This window comes from Heptranchias perlo, chromosome 21 (assembly GCF_035084215.1).
Source record: "Heptranchias perlo isolate sHepPer1 chromosome 21, sHepPer1.hap1, whole genome shotgun sequence".
In the NCBI taxonomy this organism is placed as follows: Eukaryota; Metazoa; Chordata; class Chondrichthyes; order Hexanchiformes; family Hexanchidae; genus Heptranchias; species Heptranchias perlo.
In genome coordinates this window covers 45,447,864-45,471,566 of record NC_090345.1, presented here as the reverse complement: position 1 = coordinate 45,471,566, position 23,703 = coordinate 45,447,864, and the positions used below count along the sequence as shown (strand labels likewise).

The 23,703-nt window shown below is 40.3% G+C and overlaps 1 protein-coding gene and 1 long non-coding RNA gene across 3 annotated transcripts in view; both read left to right on the top strand.

Moving 5' to 3' along the window:
- Window positions 1–17,377, top strand: part of jmjd1cb (jumonji domain containing 1Cb) — a 262,438-nt gene extending 245,061 nt beyond the window's left edge. For both annotated transcript variants that reach the window (XM_068002613.1, XM_068002614.1), the window contains 6 exons: window positions 734–864; window positions 954–1,070; window positions 9,661–9,800; window positions 10,380–10,553; window positions 11,412–11,546; window positions 16,495–17,377. In XM_068002613.1, coding sequence (XP_067858714.1) covers window positions 734–864; window positions 954–1,070; window positions 9,661–9,800; window positions 10,380–10,553; window positions 11,412–11,546; window positions 16,495–16,587 — 790 coding nt within the window. In that variant the 3' untranslated portion in view covers window positions 16,588–17,377. The remainder of the gene's footprint in view (window positions 1–733; window positions 865–953; window positions 1,071–9,660; window positions 9,801–10,379; window positions 10,554–11,411; window positions 11,547–16,494) is intronic.
- Window positions 17,378–19,645: 2,268 nt separating this feature from the next.
- On the top strand, window positions 19,646–21,748 carry LOC137340349 (uncharacterized). Its single transcript, XR_010966786.1, has 3 exons — window positions 19,646–19,684; window positions 20,001–20,051; window positions 21,726–21,748. It is a non-coding gene; the product is annotated as an uncharacterized lncRNA (long non-coding RNA).
- The last annotated feature ends 1,955 nt before the right edge of the window (window positions 21,749–23,703 follow it).

Below are 23,703 nucleotides of genomic sequence, written 5' to 3'. Positions count from 1 at the left end.
AACCTTCAGTTGAAAATGCATTCTGAATTTAAAGTGACAGTTCTGATTTTAACCTATTTGTATCGGCACATTTTACTTCTTTTTAGGTCTGTCTGCAGCGTTTATCATTCCAAAGTGAACAGGGTGGGTAGTGACATGCTCCCACCCTGTCAGTAGCACTCCATGACTTGCCGTTTGAAGGGCATCAGAGTGGCTTATCCTTTATAAGATATATATCTTACGGTTACTTTCTTCCCTCCCAGTAAATGTGCCACTGGTGGCATGGATAAAATTAGGAACTTGGGAATTGTAATGGATGAGCCCATATCCTGCCTGTGATGCGGTGCGCAATAGGAGCTGCACTACCATGACTTTTTTTTAAAATTTAAGGATGTAGAAAATTATAAGAAAAGGCCATTTAGCCCCACCTTCCTGCTCTTCTCACCATATCCTTCAGACCCCTCTGTTTCTAGAAACCCATCTAACTGTGTCTTGAATCCATGTCCACTATTTGTTCTAACAGCTTTCCTTAGAAACTTATTTTAATATCTGTTATCCTTTGTGTGATACAGTTCTGCATAAATAACCTATTGTTATTGTGCCTTTAGTTGTTGAACCCTTCTTTGGTGTGAAAAATATGTCTGCATCAACTTCATCAATACTCTTCTTCATTTTTGAGTTATTAAGTCATTGCAGAGTCTCTTTTCCTACATATACAGAATCTATAAGCTGTCTTTTATTTCCTTACTTTTAGGTATGATGACCTTATGAAAAGTTTACCACTGCCAGAGTATTGTGATCCCGAAGGAAATCTGAATCTGGCATCCCGGCTACCAAATTTCTTTGTACAACCAGATTTAGGGCCCAAACTGTACAGTGCATATGGTAAGCAGAAAACATCCTGCAGTGTACACAACAATAACTGTTATTTTGATTGGAACAGACTAATTTGTAAATGATTGTATCATTTTCAGGACAGACAACAGTTAAGGAACATGGAACTACCAACCTCCACCTAGATATTGCTGATGTAGTCAATGTCCTTGTCTACGTTGGTGTACCAAAAGGAAATGGGAACAATCACAGAGCAGGTAATGTTCTCAAAGCTTCAGTTTTACTGTGTGTGAAATGGGTGGCTGTTTTTTTCAGAAGTCACTACTGCAGTGTTTTCAGCTGTTCTGCCAATCATTGACCTAGACTGGAAGTAGTACCAATGTTAAATATACTAAAAATTATAAACAGATTGCTGTGGCAGTAAAGTGTAAATAAACATATATTGGTTTGCAAAAGCCTTAACATTAATCAGATCACAAAGTGCATCTGCCGCAACTAGCTTATCAATTGACTAACTCTAATTTAATGGACAACAGTTCCCAACGAGCAAAAAGTTCGAGGGCCTGAATTTGCTGAAAACGCCTATGGCGTACACCATTGTTACAGTGCAGACATTCATGAAAATTATGCCGTGAGTGGCTTATGCCATTATGTGCGCCACGCCATAAGTTGCCGGGACTTTTGTGCTGCTCCACAGAGACCCTCACCAAAAAAGCTGAAGAGCTAATTATCATAGCTTTGTCCCCTCACCTCTCCACCCCCTCCCTTCCCCCCCCCCCCCCCCATTAAATCAATGGCGAGATTGGGTATGTTGAATTACTGTCACTGGAATGGCCATAGCCACTTAGACCATTACAGAATGGTGCTGGAACACTCAGAATTAGTGAAGTATTCAATTGCTCAGCGGGTAGCCTGAGGGTAACATTTTTACTGACTTGTTCTAGGAACATCATTGAAATCTTAATCCTCAATTAAGTAATAAAATAAGTGTTTGTCAGACAGATTTTCCCCCAGATTATATTTTTAGATTAATATTTATTGAACTCGTGCACAAAACATGGATTGCAACCTGTAATGAAATATGACTGGGGACCGAATGTAGTTCCGGAGACAATCCTATTCATTCAGGTCCCCTCTTAATGCCGATTTATATGTTCATTCTATACTATGGTTTCAGTACAAACTGATCAACCAAATTAAACTCGACCTGGACACTCTGTCCCAGCATATTGTGACCCATCCCCAAGTTTTCAGATCGGGCCATTGCTCCAGAATGCGTCCCTGTTATTCCATTCTGTATGGGACCCCAGTACCTTGTCCGACATTGGCCATGCTGCTCCCGATCTGCCGCTATGCTCACTGCAGCGTACTCTAATTATTTTTCTAGCAAATTGTGACGTGAATTCACCACTAGAGGATTGGGAAGCACGATGGTACTTGGGGCCTAGGCAGCTGCAGGCACAGCCACCAATGGTGGATCGATGGAAATCAGGGATGCGCAAGAGGCAGAAATTGGAGGAGGTTGAAAGGGTGGTTGGAGGTGGGGTGGTAGTTTACAAGGATAAACAGATAACGCAACTGCAGCAACTGCACCTCCTACAGAAACCACCTGGAAACTATGCTGCCCTGCCAGCATCCTAAGGAGTAACACCATGACCGTGCAACCTGAGACAGATCTCGAGCAAGGCCCACTCAACTGCACAAATGTACTCGCCAAGGTGACCCCTTATCAAACACCCTAATGCAGTGATTGTGGAAATCTACAACTTCCCTGCCGCAAACTTCCAAACGGAGCCCCATTTAGAAATGCTGAAGGAGATCATACATCAGAACCCAACTATTGAACAGTAACAAGGAGCATTAGAGTATCTTGTCAACTGAGCCCTTTACAGTAATATTCACGTCTTTGACACTTCTGAAGTGGTAGAGAAGAAAGGTCAATTCTCTTCATCCATATCAAGGAGATTGACATCTACAAGTGTGTAACTGAGATCCATGCAGTGTTTCCAACTGGTCCATAGGCACCATCATTCACAAACGTGACACTGAGATCCATTCACTGTGTCCCAACTGGTCCGTAGCCACCACCACTGAAACCATCCTGGACATCACCAACTTTCTTGATCTCACTCTGGATAGAGCCCACTAGACACTTGCTTCATGGCTTCAGAGCCATAGTGCGAGCCAACACGCTCCAAGCAAAAGAAACCATTAAAGCCCTCGTATGGCAACTGCACTCCGACGCCCACCAAATTCAACTTTTTTTGCATCAGAACAATCCTCATAAGCAAGGGCGTTGAATACAAAATTCTACAACCCGCTAAGCTTGAAATCCTGAAAGAAGACTCCCATCCCTTTCAGCTTCCCAGAGGCCATTAGCTCCTTCCTGCAAGACATAGACATAAGGACGGTAGTACCCAAAGAACATCCCCACTATGCCGCAACAAGCTAGTAATGACTTCAGGTAGGAACCAGGTGAAATTGGGATACCCATGCTCTTGGCCAGAGGAGATTTCCAGAGCAAGCCAACCAGACACACCACAGCACTCCCTAAACTCCAGTAACTCCACCATTACAGCCCACCCAGAGGATCACCCCACTAAAGGCACCTCCACCCCTGGACAACCACACAGCAGCTCAGGTTCAAACTGCAACTCCAGGAAACCTCTTCAGAGCCCTTCCATGTATGGCACAGGAACATTGAACTCACTTTTTAAGTGCCATGTCTTTACCACCTGTAACTTGCTGATCAACCTTAACAATGTCTCTGGACTTGTGGTCGAGCCACTGCCACAGATAATGCTCCAAGCGATAGTTTTCCGATCAATTTGGTGCTTTCCAAAATTGGCAGTTGATAAAACAATTCTATACTATCGCAAATACCAGAATTGATGGAAAAGAGCAGGGTGGTGAGTGTTGTGTAACTTGACTCTTGAGAAAGTGACTCACAAGGCTTGTGACTAATACACAAGACAGTGAAGAAATTAAAAGTAGAATATCTAAGTTAGTAAATAATACCAAATTTTGTGGGAGAGTAGGATGATTTGATCAGAAGGATAAAATTCAGAGATATTTAGATAGTTAATTATTCATTCCCATGGTTGTACCCCCCCCCCCAACTCCAAGCCAGTGGATAGAGGACTGGCCAGGAAGTCTGCAGGCATCTTTTTATCACCAATTTTCAATGTGATTTTCTTCCCTCTTCTCGAAGACTTTTAACATTTTGACTCCTTTCTGGAATGTTATTCTACTCTGCCTCCAGCATCTGCTCAGCTGACCTTTATCCATTTCTGGACAATGAATGTGAGCCATGACAGCATTGAATACAAGTCTGATCCTGTCCTCACTCAGCAGACAAGCACTTTCAGCAGGTGTTGCAGGATAGCAATCAGGAACAAGAACCTTGGATGAGTTTCCAAACTTTGCTTGATTTTCCTTTCTCTAGCTCAGAGGTTGGGAAGTAATTTTCCCTTTCAGCAGGGACAGTAAACTGATGGTAACTGGTCAGCCGCCTACTGACTTCAATGAAAAGGAAAATTAGGTAGGGTGTATAATGGACTGTCAGTATGCTACGGCCAGTTTACTGCCCCCGTTTAGTATAATAATTACCCCCGCTGAGTTCGGTTTTTAGCACTCTCGCACTTATCTCATCTGCGATTAGTCCAGCACGGACTAGGAGTTGAACCTGGGACCTTCCTGGTCTGAAAAGCTCAGCTATGCACAGGATAAACTTGCCATGATATGGAGGGAGAATCCATCAGCCAGTATTGATTTTCCGCCAAGAGGTGTACTTCAGTAATAAGCAAATACAGCATCAAGCAAATTGTGCCTTTGGCTTTTTTCGTTTCCTTTCTGTTGGCATGGCTCTTGTACCCAGTCGGCAAATCACCAGATGAAGGAAATCAACAGTTCGTTAATGTGTATCAATAGATCATGGTTTTAAGTTTCATTTAAAAATTGTACAAATTAATACGGACAACTGTTCAATCTCCTGTAGCATTGTACATGTGAAATCAAGGCCAAATGTAATCTTCAGGTGAAGCAGGGTGAGAGGTCAATGGATAATTAGACCATTGTGTGCAGATATGATTCAGTCCACATTTTTAAATCATACATTCTGACCTTATTTTTATATTTCCATTATAAATGTTGACATAGGAATTTATAATGGAAACTGCTGATGTAAACTTGTCATGTTGCCATTACATACTCCTGCCTGCACCTGCATTGAGAGTAAGGAAAGTATCACAAGTTTACATTGGCAGTTTCCATTATAAATGTGGACCAAGGAATTTATAATGGAAAGAGTTGACAGGAAGTGTGCACAGACATGTATAGATAAATTGATGTTTCAACATGCTGTGCCACAGAGCTTTATGGTTCAAGCTTGTGGTTACACACAGCAAGTTCCATCTTGTGGTTGTGACACTGGGGAGGCAGCAAACATAAAGCTGGACAATTTTTCATAGGGAGGGAAGTTTAAAAGTAGCTCTATTGTCATCAATTATTATGATGTTTAGATGATTATAAACACTAAATGTTACCCGATCAACCCTGTAAGTAAATATTTGAACTCCCAAGTTTATATAGCAAACTGTTCCACTTCCCTTCCTCCACTGTTCTTAAATATGCCTTTTAACCAGCTAACCAAGGAGCATCATTAGTGTCATTTCTAAATACACCCGTGGCCCAGACTATCAGATATTGTCCATTCATTGTGTGTGATAGTCATAATACATTGAGAGGTTCATCATGACCTTAACTGAGAAACCACTAAAGTATTTTACATATCGCTGACTAAATTCAAGAAAGAACTTGCATTTATATAGTGACTTTCACGACCTCAGGATGTTCAAAGCACTTCATTCCCAATGGAGTACTTTTCTTTTAATGTGTAGTCACTGTGTAATGTAGGGAAACATGGCAGCCAAGGTCCCACCGACAGCAATAGAATAAATAACCAGATAATCCATTTTAGTGATGTTGGTTAAAGGATAAATATTGGCCAGGACACCAGTTGAACTCCTCTGCTCCTTTTCGAATAGTGCCATGGGATCTTTTACATCCACCTGAGAGGGCAGACGGGGCCTCAGTTTAATGTCTCATCCGAAAGACGGCACATTCGACAGTGCAGCACTCCCTCAGTACTGCACTGAAGTGTCAACTTAGATTGTGTGTTTAAGTTTCTGGAGTGGGTCTTGACCCACAACCTTCTGACTCAGAGATGAGAATGCTACCACAGAGCCAAAGCTGATGCCTAGTAATTATATACATTTAGAAAGATGTATTTTAGTCTGGCGCCAGTACGTTCATAAGTGATGCAGCTCATAAACTAGTTATTTGTTATCTTTAAATCAGTAGTGGTTCCTCACTGATGTTTTGTTTAACTTTCTTTGACTTTTCTGCTCTTGATTGATAGCTGGTTTCATATTAGACTGAGTAGAATGCGTAGGTAAGTTATCTGTTTGAGACATAAGAGCAATAATTATGGTCTATCTGAAGTGGTCCATTGAAGGAAAATTTGTACTTCCTATATAAAATTTAAAATGCAAATTACACGATTGTTGTTTGATTTCTAGGAAATAGAGGGCCATAAGTAAATTGGCGTGTAGAGGGCAATAAATAAATTGGCGGATGTATTGCAACTTTGAATCTAGATGCAAAGAACAAATATTTTTTTGTTTCATCCAATTGTTACCATGAATCTTGTAATATTAATAACATAATATGATGAAGTCCACGGCCCCAACTCTGGTATCAAATGATTCTGCTGATGAGGCGAATTGATCTAGATAGCGATTTTGCAGTATACCTGAGCCTGCTCTTAGGTTCACTTGATCCGGGTTTGAAAATGAATTCCACTCCACCTTTTAAGATCCTGTTGTATTATCCCAATACATGATTTCCCTTTCATTGTGTGCCTTATTGGGCTGGATATTCTGCCCATTCATAGTCAATGGTAGGAAATATAGCCCTTAGATCTCAATATTTTCTTCACATAGTAACAGCTGTGACTTTATGCACTTTGTATGAGTGAGAAACTTTTCTCTAGCAGCATTACATTTGTCTTGGGCTTGTAGTTGAGAATTTAGCAGCGTTTCATTTTTGCAAAAGATTTTTTGATTTATATCAATTCTTGATTTAAAATTTAAGCCGTCTGTACCATGGTTTCCCAGTCACTCGTGGTCAGAATCAGCACCTATGGAGCTTTACTAGCCACAGATCCTTGACAATTGAACCAAGTATGCAATGGCATTGCTAACTACTTCTTGATTGGAATCCAATTCCTGAACACCAATTTCTGTATTACCCTATTGAGTGACTCCCAGACACTTGCCTGTAACCTAGATTATCAGAGTGCTGCAAGAGCAAACCAAAGTGGCGGGTCTCGGTGCGAGGACTTAAATAGTAAAAAGCATTGACATCTCCCTCAAGGTAGGAGACCTGTAGCTCACTTTTTAATACTTTGCATATGGGAAAGAACTTTGCACTGAAAGCACTCCCTCCATACCATCTTCTTTAACGGTTATCACAGCATGGGGGAAAACTCATTAATAAAATGAAATTACCTACAATTTAAACACTGTTTAAATTGCGTACTGGTTCTCTCAGAAGGTTTATCTCTGAAGAAATATTTTCTCTCATCCCTGGTGCAGTTTGTTGACATAGGGATGTATTGTCTGTAGAGAAATATTCTATATACTGAAGAATGAGAGCAACTATACATGTGCTAGGTAAAGTACCTTTTTTAGGTCATTGGAAACATTTAGGTAGGGCAACTAAAGCCAGAGCTCCCTGGATGACAAAAGAGATAGTGAGTAAGATGAAATGGAAAAAAGGGGCATATGTGAGATGTCAGGTTGATAACACTAATGAGAACGAGGCAGAATATAGAAAGTTCAGAGGGGAAGTGAAAAAGGAAATAAGAAGGGCAAACAGAGAGTATGAGAATAGACTGACAGCCAACATAAAAGGGAATCCAAAAGTCTTCTACATGCATGTAAACAGTAAAAGGGTAGTAAGAGGAGGGATGAGGCCGATTAGGGACTATAAAGGAGATCTACTCATGGAGGCACAGGGGATGGCCGAGGTACTAAATGAGTACTTTGCATCTGTCTTTACCAAGGAAGAAGATGCTGCCAGAGTCTCAGTAAAGGAAGATATAGTTGAGATACTGGATGGGCTAAAAATTGATAAAGAAGAGGTACTTGCTGAAAGGCTAGCCGTACTTAAAGTAGATAAGTCACCCGGTTCGGATGGGATACATCCTAGGTTGCTGAGGGAAGTAATGGTGGAAATTGTGGAGGTACTGGCCATAATCTTCCAATCATCCGTAGATTTAGGGGTGGTGCCAGAGGACTGGAGAATTGCAAATGTTACACCCTTGTTCAAAAAAGGGTGTAAGGATAAACCCAGCAACTATAGGCCAGTCAGTTTAACATCAGTGGTGGGGAAACTTTTAGAAACGATAATCCAGGACAGAATTAACAGTCACTTGGATGAATGTGGATTGATTAGGGAAAGCCAGCACAGATTTGTTAAAGGCAAATCGTGTTTAACTAACTTGATAGAGTTTTTTGAGGAGATAACAGAGAGGGTAGATGAAGGCAGTGCAGTTGGTGTGGAGTATATGGACTTAAAAAGGCATTTGATAAAGTGCCGCACTGTAGGCTTATCATCAAGATTGCGGCCCATGGAATAAAGGGGGCAGTAGCAACATGGATGCAGAATTGGCTAAGGAACAGGAAACAGTAGTGGCGAACGGTTGTTTTTCGGACTGGAGAGTGGTGTACAGTAGTGGTTCACCAGGGGTCAGTGCTGGGATCACTGCTTTTCTTGATATATATTAATGACTTGGACTTGGGTGTAAAGGGTATAATTTCAAAATTTGCAGATGACACAAAACTTGGAAGGGTAGTGAACAGTGAGGAAGATAGTCCTTCAAGAGGATAGAGACAGGCTGGCATGGGCGGACATGTGGCAGATGAAATTTAACGCAGAAAAATGCGACATGATACATTTCAGTAGGAAGAATGAGGAGTGGCACAACTCCAAAAGGGGTACAGGAACAGAGAGATCTGGGGGTATTTGTGCACAAATCGTTGAAGGTGGCAGGGCAAGTTGAGAAAGCGGTTAAAAAAGTATACGGGATCCTGGGCTTTATAAATAGAGGCATAGTGTACAAAAGTAGGGAAGTCACGGTGTACCTTTATAAAACACTGGTTCGGCCACAACTGGAGTATTGTGTCAAGTTCTGGGCACCGCATTTTAGGAAAGACATGAAGGCCTTAGAGAGGGTGCAGAAGAGATTTACTAGAATGATTCCAGGGTTGAAGGATTTTAGTTACGTGGTTAGACTGGAGAAGCTGGGGTTATTCTCCTTGGAACAGAGACGGTTGCAAGGAGATTTGATAGAGGTATTCAAAATCATGAAGGGTTTAGACAGAGTAGATAGAGAGAAACTGTTCCCATTGGCGGAAGGGTCAAGAACCAGAGGACATAGATTTAAATGGTTTGCAAAAGAACCAAAGGTGACATGAGGAAAAACTTTTTTACACAGCGAGTGGTTAGAATCTGGAATGCACTGTCCGAGGGAGTGATAGAGGCAGATTCAATCATGGCCTTCAAAAGGGAACTGGATAAGTACTTGAAAGGAAAAAATTTGCAGGGCTATGGGGATAGGACGGGGGAGTGGGACTAGCTGGATTGCTCTTAGAGCCGTGGCGGATTCGATGGGCATGTTATTGCAAGTTTGGAAAATTTATTTTCAGTACCACATGCTCAACTTAATATCGTCACACTTGTGCAATGGTACTTCAGCAAAAACATCCATATCATGTTTTCTAGCTTTCATGAAGAAAATTGAGGAAGATGAAATCGATGAAAACACAAAGAAGAGATTAAAGGATGGTGATGAGACTCCAGGTGCTTTGTGGCACATTTTTTCAGCCAAAGATACAAACAAAATAAGGGGGTTTCTACGAAAGGTGAGCAGTTTATAAATTTATGGCACACAAGACTTCAGGGGAAGGTGCAATCATCTGTACTGGAAGAATTTAATTTAAATGCAACCATTAAACTACTGTTGTATGAAACCAAAATATCAGTAATGTTGGATGGTTTTTGAAATGGGTTTTGTTTTATGGTTCTGTAGGCAGAAGACCATTTGCATTGGTTTCTTTCAGTTTCTATTGAAATAATGGACCAGAAACAAAGTAGAATCTCCTTATCATGAGACACTGAAGAATTGAACTGTAATTGCATTGTTACAGACATTTCACGCCTTTTATTCTAAAAGGAGTTTTATTAAAACAGGATGCCTTGCTATAATGATCCTGTGAGTGCCACATTTCACTCGCAACTTAATGTTTATGTTCCCTGGGAGATGTTGTATTCATTTCACTTCTCTGTTTCCTAAACAGTGACAAAGTAAGAATTTCTTATGAAATTAGGGCTTGCCTAGGACAAGAATCTTTTTTATTACTCATTAGAGATATATTTGACAGCCTGAGTATAAGACATCGCTAATAGAACATTTATTTCTCTGTTGTGCCCCCATCAAAAAGGTTAATGAGGAACTGGGTCAGGAATCATTTGAACATGATCCAATCCGTGATCAGATTTGTTACCTGAACAAGAAACTGCGCCGGAGGCTCTATGAAGAATGTGGAATACATAGCTGGTCCATCTTCCAATTCTTGGGTGATGCATTCTTAATCCCAGCAGGTGCACTGCGTCAGGTAATTCAGGATAGTCTCTGCCAATACATCCTGATAGATTTGAGGATAGAACTCAAACACAGCAAGTCCATTAGCAAACCTCAGGCAAGCTTTTCACACAGACTGTGTGACAAATATACATCTTTATTTTGGCAGGAAGAGCGAGGAGAGGCAGTATAAACCAAATGGTACAATTCTAAAGGGTGTGCAGGAACAGAGACACTTGGAGGTATATGTGCACAAATCTTTGAAGGTGGCAAGACAGGTTGAGAAAGCGGTTAAAAAAGCATCCATGATCCTGGGCTTTATTAATAGAGGCATAGAGTACAAAAGCAAGGAAGTTATATTGGACCTTTATAAAACACTGGTTTGGCCACAACTGGTGTATTGGTACCGCACTTTAGGAGACCTTGGAGAGGGTGCAGAAGAGATTTACTAGAATGGTTCCAGGGATGAGAGACTTCAGTTACATGGATAGACTGGAGAAGCTGGGGTTGTTCTCCTTAGAGCAAAGAAGGTTAAGAGGAGATTTGATGCAAGTGTTCAAAATCATGACTGGTTTAGATAGAGTAGATAAAGAGAAACTGTTCCCATTGGTGGTAGGGTCGAGAACCAGAGGACACTGATTTAAGGTGATTGACAAAATAACCAAAGGTGATGTGAGGAAAACCTTTTTTACCCAGCGAGTAGTTATGATCTGGAATACACTGCCTGAAAAGGGTGGTGGAAGCAGATTCAATCGAGACTCTTAAAAAGCAATACCATTGTATTAATCGTGTTTTTAATAAAGCACAGTTTGAGTTGCCAAGCCATGGTTGTACATAATTTATTTATTGTGTAGGGTGGGTTCATTCAACAGTTTTTGTTTATGCTTTGCAGATGCAGAGTATTTACAGTTGCATTCAGGTCTCCGAAGACTTTGTGTCACCAGAGCACGCAGTGCAGTCTTTCCATCTAACACAGGAGCTGAGACACCAGTCAAAACACGAGATAAACTATGAGGATAAACTGCAGGTATGGATTTTCCTGACTCAAACCAGTTAGCCGCTCACTTCCAATTGAGGGTTAATAGAAATATCCTGATTTTTTTTTTTTAAGAGGAGCTAGTCGGACATGAGATCTCTGATATAATAAATTGTCGTTCCATTGCTTATTGGATTCTTAGTTTGCACCTTCATATGTTTAATAAAACATTTATCATTACTTCAGCTACATTACAAGGATGTGTGAGCAGTGGCTTAATGGCTGCACCAAGCTGGATTTTGGCATCTGGGACACAGAGTGGGAAAGTGCATTTCCCCCCCCCCCCCACACCACCACCACCATCTTTTCCCTCAAAAAAAAACATATATGGTCATTCTCATCACTGGAATTGTACATTACAGTTTTTTTGAATATACTTTCAGATACAATACTTAATTTGCAGGGATTTGGTTTGCAACAGTTTTGGGCAATAGAATTCGCTGACTACCCACAGGCACGGTTTCAGCCCATGCACTAATTTTAGTAGAAAATCCCTTTCACACAATACAGGCAAATATACTTCACGTGTATATTTACTTAACCAAACATCTACCCCATGCAATAACCAAGGAAGTAAAACACTCACATTCGGCTTTTTCTCTAACCATTTTACCAACAAACAAAAAGGTTAATGTTCATATGCAAATGTCTGTGAATGAGTGTTGACACCACATGTCCAACGTCAGTGTCTATTACATATTTTTTATTCACTAATCGGAAATGCAATTAGTCATATCCTGATTTCCACTTAGCCAACACTGGTTTACAGAATTATTCTTAATTATTTCTGTTAATATGTTAATATTTTACACATGACTTACTTAGACACCGTTTCATTCCTAAGATATGAAGATAAAAAATTAGATGCTTCAGGACTTCTTGCTGTATTCTCACTGTTCTGATCCCTCCTCTTTGTTCTCTTAAACTGGTGGTTTGCTGAACTTACCCTGGCACATGATTTTCATTTTTTTATGTTTACAATTACACTTCTGTCCTCTTTGGCCTCTCTCTCTCTCTCTCTCTCTCTCCTCACGTATCTCCCTCTCCCCCCCCCCCCCTCCCCCCACTGCGCACGCCTCCCTCTCTTTTCCCCCTCGCGCGCACCTCTCCTCTCTGTTCCCCCCCCCCCCCCCCCGGCTCATGCGCGCCTCCCTCTCCCCCCCCCCCCCCCCCCCTCGCGCTGCCTCCCTCTCCCGCCCCCCCCCTCGCGCCGCCTCCCTCTTCCCCCCCCCCTCCCCCACTTTGCGCTGCCTCCCTCTCCCCCCCCCCCCCCCCCCCCCCACTTCGCGCGCGCCTCCCTCTCTCCCCCACCTCCTTGCAGACCGATTTGCCCCACAGACTATTTGTTTGTTTTTCTCTTCTCTTTTCCCCCCCCCACCCCATTCATCGTAAAAATGCAGACCAAATGAGTCCATTTGGACAATGTCATTCCAACACTGATCATACAAGGAGAAATGCAGGAACGTAAAGTACCTTAAAAATGTTCATCCCTCATTTTAAAAAAACCAAACCTATGTTTAAACAATTGTTGCTGCTTAGAATTTTTTGCAGAGGATCTCCCCTACCCTCCCCCCTTCAGAAGAAAGCACGAGTGGAACATTCAGTGCTGTGCACTGAGCCACTACAGGGCTCCATGGTGCTTGATGTTCTCATTATTAGATGTATCTGTGTCCCCTTGTGCTGCAGTTAACATTTAACCTAACATTGTGTCCAGGATTACCTATTTTTCAAATTCCACTTAGTCCTCTCTCTATAAGGTTCCCTCTCATGTGCCTCATTTCAGAGCTGAAGCGTCCAGGTTTTTCTAACCTTTCCTTCCTCCGACGCTTGTGATTAGCCTTTTTGTCCTTCTTTGCACAGCTCCCAGGGCTTGGATCTTTCCCTTGTGCTTCATTAACCAGAACTGAACACGGAGTTTAATGTGCATTCTGACCAGAGCATTACACACTTTCAGCACGATGACCTCAGACTTGTACTCTGCTGATTTGGCAAAACTCAGCACTGTTTTTCATTGTTGTTCTGCACATCACTTCCAGATCTCTTTCAGCCTCTCCCCTAGCTAGCTCAACACCATTCATTAATATGTCAGTGTTCTGGCCATTATTAATCCCTCAACCCAACATCTCTTTTTTTAAAAAAAGATTATTACCGTTGTTGTTTGTGGCACCGTGCTATGCGCAAATTGGCTGCCGTATTTCCGACATTAGAACAGTGACTACATTTTAAAAGCACTTAATTGGCTATAAAGCACATTGGGACGTCCTGAAATCATAAAAGATGCCATATAAATGCAAGTCTTTCTTTTTATATCCCCCATTATGTCTTCCTGTGTGTTAAGACCTTGCATTTACCTGTATTGAATTTTACCTACCATAAGTCTGTCCGGTTGAAAATATTGTCCAGCTCTTAACTAATATATTCTTGTTGGAAGTTAAGTACCAGGGCTAAATGCTAACAACAAACAAATGGACAAGTTTTTAACTCCCTTTTAGTGGGACGGAAATAGAACCACACAAGGTGTTGTACCACTGGTTCACAATGCAACATCCCCATCTGTTGGTAGTAAACGTTATGTCAACACAGTTCCAGTTTTCAGGTAAACAAAGATTGATTCTTGTTTCCCACCACTCAAGTATGTTTTCTTCTGCTGGACAGCTTTCATTGGCTCTTGTTCAGGCTACTTAAAGGAGCTGTGTGTAGGGATTCTATTGGCGGAGAGTCTGGAATAATATTGTCAGTTGTGGAATGGCATTAACTTTGGGTGAAGTACACAGCCCAGACCATTCACCCTGCAAACTGCAATGTACATGCTTGTAGCTGGTTTCATCAGGACAATAAAGTATAAAGCAATGTGTTACCTTGGCCCAGAACTTGCTGTCGAAATAATGGTGAGGCTAACGGCGCTCAACGTTATTTATGTGCAAATCGCACAACAACTTCAGGCAAGGGCAGATGCGCGTGATTAAACATGAGAATCCAGACGTTGCTGTCCGAAATGTGCCGCTCCGCATTAGTTTTGCGAAAACGGCATCTCGTCATTCAAATGCATCGAACGGCGTGAAGTTACTGTACTTGTGTGGTAGATACAAATTAAACTCACCACAGAAAGTTAGGGCTTGTCCATTTCCGTCTAAGTACCCATTTTAATGGCGTGATAAGTGTTAATTGCTGCCAAACAGCCTCTCTGGCACTGAAAATTAACTATTACAAGTGTGGAGTCTAATTCCTTTTTATCAGCTTTTAATTGTTGGAGATTTTTTTATTTACTTTTTCTTTCTGTCTCTCTTCTCTCTCTCCATCCTCTCTCTTTCTCTTTCTGTACCTGATATGACATTGATTTCACCATTTTATCTTTCACTTCCTGGTTAAGACTGTGCTGTTAATTTCACAATCCTTCAATCTGATTGGTTAAGGAGATACACCGTTGCTGGCCCTGTTCACTGAGGTCCCAGATGCCCTGTAGAGGGTGCTGCACTGCTTCCATCTCTCACTTCCAGTGCGAGATCTCCCGGAAATTAAATGGGCAAGTCTAACTAACGGCGGGCACCATTTTGTTGCCCTGCTACAGCAAATTCTGGGCCCATATGTTCCATGCATTTAACCCTTAGACTGATAGGTCCAGAGAAATAACTACCACTATGAGCCATATGGTTTTTTGTTTTGCTAAAATGCACACTAATGTATATGATGCCACTCCAATATCAGATGTAGCTTTATTGTTGTAGTACTAACCTTAAACCTTAACCTTAAACTACAAAATAATCACTTTAAAAAAGAAAATTAACTTGCCCTGTCATCTTTTTTCCCCCTCCTACACTTTTTCGGTTGTGGTATTATAAGGTCAAACAGGATCCTTGCTGACTCACTGAATGATACATGGAAGATGGACTTAAATTATGACATGACAGACTGAAAAACAGTTATTACTGGAGTCTCATTCCTTCAGCTTTTGATTGTTGGAGATTTTAAAAAAAAAATTTATTCACTTTTTCTTTGTCTCTTTTTTTCTCTCTCTCAATCTTCTCTTTATTTCTTTTTCTGTACCTGATTTGATATTGAATTAATTATTCTAACTTATACTTCCTGGTTCAGACTGTACCGTTCAACTGATGTATTGGCTTTCTCTTCGTAAAAATAAAACGTGCAGATTTTGTTATACATAGAATTACTTGGAACTTACTGTGCAGAAACAGGCCATTTGGCCTAACTGGTCTATTTTGGCGTTTATGCTCCACACAAGCCTCCTCCCACCCTACTTCATTTAACCCCATCAACAGAACCTTCTATTCTTTTCTCCCTCATGTGTTTATCTAGCTTCCCCTTTAAATGCATCTATGTTATTCGCCTCAACTACTCCATGTGGTAGCGAGTTCCACATTCTAACCACTCTCTGAGTAAAGCAGTTTCTCCTGAATTTCTCATTGGATTTTTTTTAGTGACTGTCTTTATATTTATGACCCCTAGTTCTAGTCTCCCCCACAAATGGAAACATCTTCTCTACGTCTACACTTGATAATTTTAAAGACTTCTGTTAGGTCACCCCTCAACCTTCTCCTTTCTAGAGAAAAGAGCCCCAGCCTGTTCTGTCTTTCCTGATTGTTATAACCTCTCAGTTCTGGTATCAACCATGTTCATTCTTTTTGCACCTTCTCCAGTGCCTCTATACCCTTTTTGTAATATGGATACCAAAACTATACACACTAATAGTTATCGGAGAAACTCTAGATTGTAATACTCTATATATTTAAATTGGGCCTAATTAATATACATCATTAATCAGTTCCCCTAATACAAGCCTCCAAATTTTGTAAAGATACAAATTTACATTAACAGCCATATTTTCTACCCCTTTTTTAAAAATGGTGACCTTTATTTACTGCTTGTCAAATGTATTTAATTTGTACGCTATAATCAGTTCTCTAATGTCTCAACTTTGCAGGTAAAAAATATAATTTACCATTCGATTAAAGATGCTGTGGGAACTCTGAGGATGCATGAAGAAAAGGTATCAAATACACAACAGAACGCTTAATGCTTTCATAGTTTTGTGACTTTACATGATCACTTGTTTAAAAACGCACATCAGCAGTGCCAAGGAAATTTGTAACTGTGGTATTGGGCATTGTGAAGACTGTAATAATTGGCCAATGCATCAAAATTAGTGTAATTATAAAACACAATTTAGCCTGTAATAATCTGCAGGAATATAGCACTGTGCTGTTCCATGTATTATATTGTACATTTTGAAAATGACAAATGTATTTATTTTTGGACAAAATGTTACAGAATTTTATGCCATATTATAGATCTAATGTAAACGTGATTTGTACAGTTTAGTTTGCTAAAATGGATATTTTTCACTACATTGAGACAGTTACTGTGAGAAGGCAGACGCAACTACCAGCTATGCCTATTTTTTTTTATTGCTGAATCGCACAGCTATCCATGTCATATCTTAAAGTACTGCCAAATAATGACACATTCTGAAGTTCCTTATAATAGAGAAATTGACTGGATGGGTATACTATACACAACAGCTTTTTATTAAGTATTCATTGTAAAATTTAAACATTTACAAAACTGTAATTTATTCAGAAAAGTTGTCTTGTTTTGTTAAATTTGTTATGGTGAACTTTTGCAAGCAAAATGACTTATTACCAAGAAAGTTAATATTCTATGTAAATACATATAAATATATACATTCAATTATGTATTTTTTTAAAACATAGCTTGCTTCAGTTTGTTAAAGTACAAGTGTTACATGCTTTGTACATTGAAATTGAAAGGGGTTTTACATTTTCCAATAAAATTGATTTATCAAATATCTGAATTTACATGTGTTGTGATTGTTATCGGTAAATTTATATTTGATTCTGTTGTCAATCATGCTGGATTTTAAGAAAATACTTCAGATGCAATTCATTTCTTTAAGGATCTGTTTATTGTCATACAATTACTGAGTAATATTGCATGCCTTTATATGTAATATGTTTATATTTATACTTGCATACTGTTATAATTTTCTTTTGTATTTATTGTTGTACAGCTTTATTTAGTGCATTTTCAATTACATTAGGGTCTGCAACCCCACATTCTTGTTGCAGGATTCAATTTTACTTATGGGATCCCAGGTTAGGGATTGCAATCACTATTTACCTTCATATATGAAGGATAATGAACTGTGCTTGGGACTCGCTAAAACGTGGAAGAAAAGAAGACAAATAAACTTTAATATGGATCCAAATATATTTGTTTTTTTAAACCAAGAATGGTATTGAGTGTTTTCAGTCAGCTTAGACTTCAATTTTATTTTCTCGTACTGTTTACTGATTTTTTTTTACAAAATGAATCACCTTGTGCAAGACTAGATGAGATGATGAGAAACAGAACACCCTAAATGACAAACCATTGCTTGCAGTCATACGTCAATCATTGCTTGAAGACTTAACACCATTAGTGCTAAAGAAATCAGTCACACACTTCAGCTTCACTTTTGGGGTCACAGTAGTAGGCAGAGAGATTGGAGTCCTCACTTGGCTTAGTGTAACACGTAGCAGTAGAGCTGCATTTTTCCTTTTGGTCAGTGTTGTGTTTTGCCTTATAATGTGAGTTCAACCAAATAGTAGACTACCAGTCATCTCTAAAACATATGCATTCTCTTTCTGCACAACTTGTAGAAAGCTCGTTGTCTGTTCTTCTCCCTCTCAAAATGATTTCGGCCAATTTCTGATTTGTATTCTTCAAATGATGCAGGTGCAGCCATCAACAATCTTTTAAATATCTGTGTATTTCCTATTTCTTCAGTCGCAGCCATCCGTGATCTGTTAGATGTTTGCACTTTTCCTCTGCCTTCATTTCACCCTCCAATTTTCCACATGAAGTCTGTAATCTGCACTAGCTGCAGTTGAGGAGGAAAAAATCACAGTGCAGTGCATCGCAAGAGGAATTACATAGAATTTTACAGCACAGGAACAGGCCATTCGGCCCAACTGGTCTACACCGGTTTATGCTCCACATGAGCCACCTCTCGCCCTACTTCGTCTAACCCTATCAGCATATCCTTAAATTCCTTTCTCCCTCGTGCTTATCTAGCTTTCCCTTAAATTCATCTATGCTAATTGTTTCAACCACTCCATGTGGTAGCAAGTTTCATAATCTAACCACTCTGATTAAAGAAGTTTCTCCTGAATTCCTTACCGGATTTATTAGTGACTATCTTATATTTATGGCCACTAGTTTTGGACTCCCCCACAAGTGGAAACATCTCTATGTCTACCCTATCGAACCCCTTCATAATTTTAAAGACACCTATTAGGTCACCCCTCGGCCTTCACTTTTCTTGAGAAAAGGAAGTTCCACTGTCATGCGCTGTTCCAATTGGTTTGGTGAATGTGATTGTATCACAGCACTTCCTCAATCCCAAAATTCTGCAATGTTACAGCTGAGAATCCAGGGCCTTGCAGTCCAAGGATTGCAAACTCCATTATGTCATGAGCCATGGGGCCAGTGTCCATGGGATAACACCCAAAATTTTTGCAGGGCTCCATATACGGGTGTTAAGTGATTTTTAGAAATAAAACACTTGCAGCTTTACAACCTCAAAGAGCCTCACTAAACTGAATTACTGAGTAGAAAATGCCATTTTCTGCAAAGCAAAGTCCACAAGTATCGATGAGATGAATAATCAATTATTTTTCTTGATGCTCATTGAGGGAAGAATGTTGACCAGAACACCAGGAGAATTCCCTGCACCACTTCAAATAAACCCAAGGGAACTTTAAAGTCCAACAGACTAGGTTTTGGTTTAACACCCCATCCAGAAGACAGCACCTCTGACAGTGCAGTGCTCCCTCAGTACTGCATTGAAGTTTGGGCTGGATTACATGCTCAATTCGCTGGAGTGGGACTTGAACCCACAACCTTTTGACTCAGGCAAGAGTGATACCACTGAGCCAAGGTTGACACCTAACCAAGTTAGATTCTATGCTGTTTTATAATGGGAGCGTTAGACCATGTAACACACAATATATTATTCTGCTGCTAAACTGGGCATGTTACTGCCAACTTCCCACTTATTGACCTGACTGTTGGGAAGCTGCCCTAACTTACTACTTGAAGAAAAGTTCATGGTAAATATTAAGGATCAAGCTCTTGTCTCAGTCAAGGATGTGTTGGCTTTCAAACGGTCAAGTTGATACAAAGGTTACTAAAGAGCAAAATGTTGATATCTTAAGTTCACTTTTTATGATTCATTCACTCCAGCTGTGCCCCACCATCAGGTTCTATGTATTTTCCACACATGATAAGTGGATCCCTAACAAAAGACATTTGTAAAAAGAAATAGCTATTTTTTTTTCGATTTTATTTAACATGTTAAGAGTATGGTACTTGACCGAATTACATCTTTTAACAATTACAAGTAATGCCAACTATCTCTTCTAACAGATCATTACCATTTCCTTATTTTCGTGAGTGGGGGACCAGATATTTTTTCAGGTACTGGGATACTGAGAATTATATTTACCACGGTAAAAACTGTATGTGTGAACTGTCGCCATTAATGAGGAAAGTTGTGTGCATGTCAACCCATGACTTACTCCTGTTCTGGTATGTGGAGTTTGCAATCCTTGGACTGCAAGGCCCTGGATTCTCAGGATTCACAGCTGTAACATTGCAGAATTTTGGGATTTAGGAAGTGCTGTAATACAATCACATTCGCCAAACCAATTGGAACCTTTAATCCATCTGCTGTTCCTGAAAAACTGGACCTTCAAACTTTGGACTAGGTGGGATATTAAAGGAAAACAGGAGTAAGGAGAGTGGGATTAGACTGGGTGTCTTATGTGGAGAAAAACACTGGTGCAAACTTGATGGGCTGAATGGCCTGTTTCTGTGCTGGAAATGCTATGTGTCTTTGATCTGTCTTTAGTGAAAGTTTTGGTCAGTTCTGTAGCTCACTCAGACCAAGCATATTGCCAAGCCACTGTGGCAAGACAGGAGTCCATGAGTATAAAGGTTTGTGTGTACCTAAAGGACTCTGAAAAAGGATGCAAGAATCTCCAAGTGATTTGTTGTTTTGGACTCAAAACAGCATAATGTACTGATGAAAGAAGTATTCTAATTGCCAATCTTACCTGCTGATGTCAGTTGCTTCTATTATTTTTCAATTTTGTAGTAGCCAATTTGTAGCTTAACCTGAAAGGTGATTTGTCAGTGTGATGTTATTGGAAAGATCCGGAGCATAATGTGTGCATCCCATATAGTTTCTGCACTATAAACAGCAGTAAAAGGCTGGATCAATCGCCCCAAGACACACTACGTCCCATTCACTACACGTTTAAGATTAAGTTTTGGGTTTATAAGAGATGCAGGCCAGCTTATGGAAGCTGCCTTGTGTGACGAGTACAAGTAAAGATTGTTGGGAGATGGCTTGAATTGTAACAGTCGAGTAAGAAATTCTCTTATGTTTTTCAAACTGTTCAAAACTGCTATGATAGGTTTTCGTGACCCCAGTGCTTTCGTGAAGAATTTACGTTGCATTTGTTTTATTAAAAACTTTTCAAAAGATCTAAAAAATGTTTTTGGTACAAACTAATGCAATGTATTGGTACTTTCTGTCTCCTTCAGGAAGGGGCAAAACCATTCACTCTAAACTGAAGATTTTATCCCAGATGTTAAAGGTTAGAAAGAGAAGTGGCATGGTCTCTTGCCTCCCTGATGTTTCTATATTGCTGAAAATGTTTGCTGCCCAAGTTGTCATTTCCCCCATGGTGTACACTTTGGTTTAATGAGGGAGGCCAAACTGGGTCTTTCTGTTGTTTTCCTATATGCCCCAATCTAGCTTCGATCTGGAGTCCCTGGGTGTAGCAGATATCGGAGCGGTTTTAATGGTGTACTCAACCGCAGTGTAATAAAAGCACTGGGAGCAGGTTCAGCTTGATAGAGATTTATGTCCAAGATATTTCTGAAGCCAAAGATTGCTCTGATATTTGAGGATAAGGACAGTCACTGAGTGGGTTTTAATTTGGGTTTAAGCATGATTTTAGAAATATTCATACAACAAATCTGATGATGCCTGGTAAGGAGCACTTCCCCACTTACAGGGCGAGTGAGTTGTGTAAAAGCCTTCACCAAGCAGAGCTGTAGTACAGATCATTCTTCTTCCCCCAGATAGGAATACCTTGGATGGAAGACAACTAAAACTGGAGCATCGGAGCTATATGGACATCCCTGCTAGACTTGACCAATGGCCAACAATTATAACCTTAGAATATTGTTGTCGGACTACATTGTATGAATTCAGTAGAATGCGTCCTTCACACGGAAAAAAAGGACAAACAAACTTGCATTTATACAGCACCTTTCACATTCTTGGGACATTCACTTGTCAAGAGTCTTGTTAAGTTACTGTCATTCTCATAAGAGAAAAAATAATTGAGTCCTGGAATCAATTTAGCAAAAGTCTAAATTTATTAATAAAATGATATTCTACTCATCCAAAAATAAATATGAATGCATTGTTTTCAAATAATAAAGTATTGCAAGTTCATTTGGAATGGCAAAAATGTCTGAAATTTAGAAATGTTTACCATTGCTTTTGTTTAAAGTATGCCTGTGGATCGGTTGCAGAGATGCTTCCTAATGTGCCAAAAAAAAATTCCAATCTAAATCGTTCCTTTATTGTACAAGTGTTTTACATAGAATTGGATGCAAACCCTTTCATAATTTATATCATTATCCCTGTTAGTCACAACCCTTCTGTATAGTGTGTGTATGCAGGAAAATATCGACCATAAAATGTGTCAAACATTAGCTTTGTCTAATTTTGACATCAGAGAAAGAACTTGCATTTATATACTGCTTTTCACATCCTCAGGATGTTCCGATGTGCTTCACAGCCAATGAAGTACTTTTGAAATGTACTCACTGTTGTAATGTAGGAAGTCCAGCAACCAATTTGCACACAGCAAGATCCCACAAACAGAAATAAGATAAATGACTAGATCAGCTGTTTTAGGTGTTGGTTGAGGGATAAATATTGGCCAGGACACTGGGAGAACTCCCCAGCTATTCCTCAAATAGAGCTATGGGATCTTTTACATCCACCTGAAAGGGCAGAACATCTCATCTGAAAGATAGTGCAGCAGTCCCTTAGTACTGCGTGCCTAGATTTTGTGCTCAAGTTTCTGGAGTGGGCCTTGAACCCACGACCTTCTGACTCAGAGGCAAGAGTGCTACCACTGAGCTGACACCTGCTGTATTGTACTGAACAGAAATTCACTGCTGCAGTTACTCTCACACTGTTTGATTTTTCCCAATTAAACTCGGTGAGGACAACAATTGTTGGGTTTCTGTGCACAGTCCCCCTCCTCACCTTCAGGTCTCGGGTCTTGAAGGGATGGCTTGACTGCTTCGACTTGGTTCTCTCCTCCTCAGCCTCCTCTTGGAATTTCTATGTAAGCCGTCACTCTAGTATTTCAGGTCACATTCACACCACAACAACCCAGAGTCGGAGCCTTCTGACCTGACACCGGAACAGTCCCTGGAAGTAAGAGTCTCACTCCACCTTGCTTTGAAATCAGTTCAGATCTTGACACTCAACATACACTTCACAGGTTTGGCGGCGATGGGAATCGAACCACTTCGCATCAGCCCAAAACCTGCGGGTCCTGAATTTCAGAAGAATTCTTCTGATCTGTGCAATGTTGGTAAGAGATCGTTGCAAGAAGAACGGCAACAACTTGCCTTTAACATAGAAAAACGTCCCAAGGTGTTTCACAAAAGTGTAAACCCCTGGAAAAGTGTGATCAATGGCCGTTTTTTGGCATTTACACCATTACTCCGAGGATTCCATTAATCTCCTGCCAGAGACCCCGCCTTTCCCCCCACCGTCTCCGCCAAGCAAAAGGAGTTTCCTCCTTTTGTGCAAACCCGGAAGCTGCCCCCATTTCGCCGACGTTAATAAATGCCCAAGTATCCTCCTAATCTCACTAGAAAACGCCGGAAATTAAAATGGGCATAAATCAGCTTAAACAATCGGGGCTCAAGGAAAGGCTGAACTCACACCAGTATATTCTTTGAGTCTTAAAATTGAAAATATCAACTCATTTAACCATCATTCATGCACAACAGGCACAGTGCATTTAAG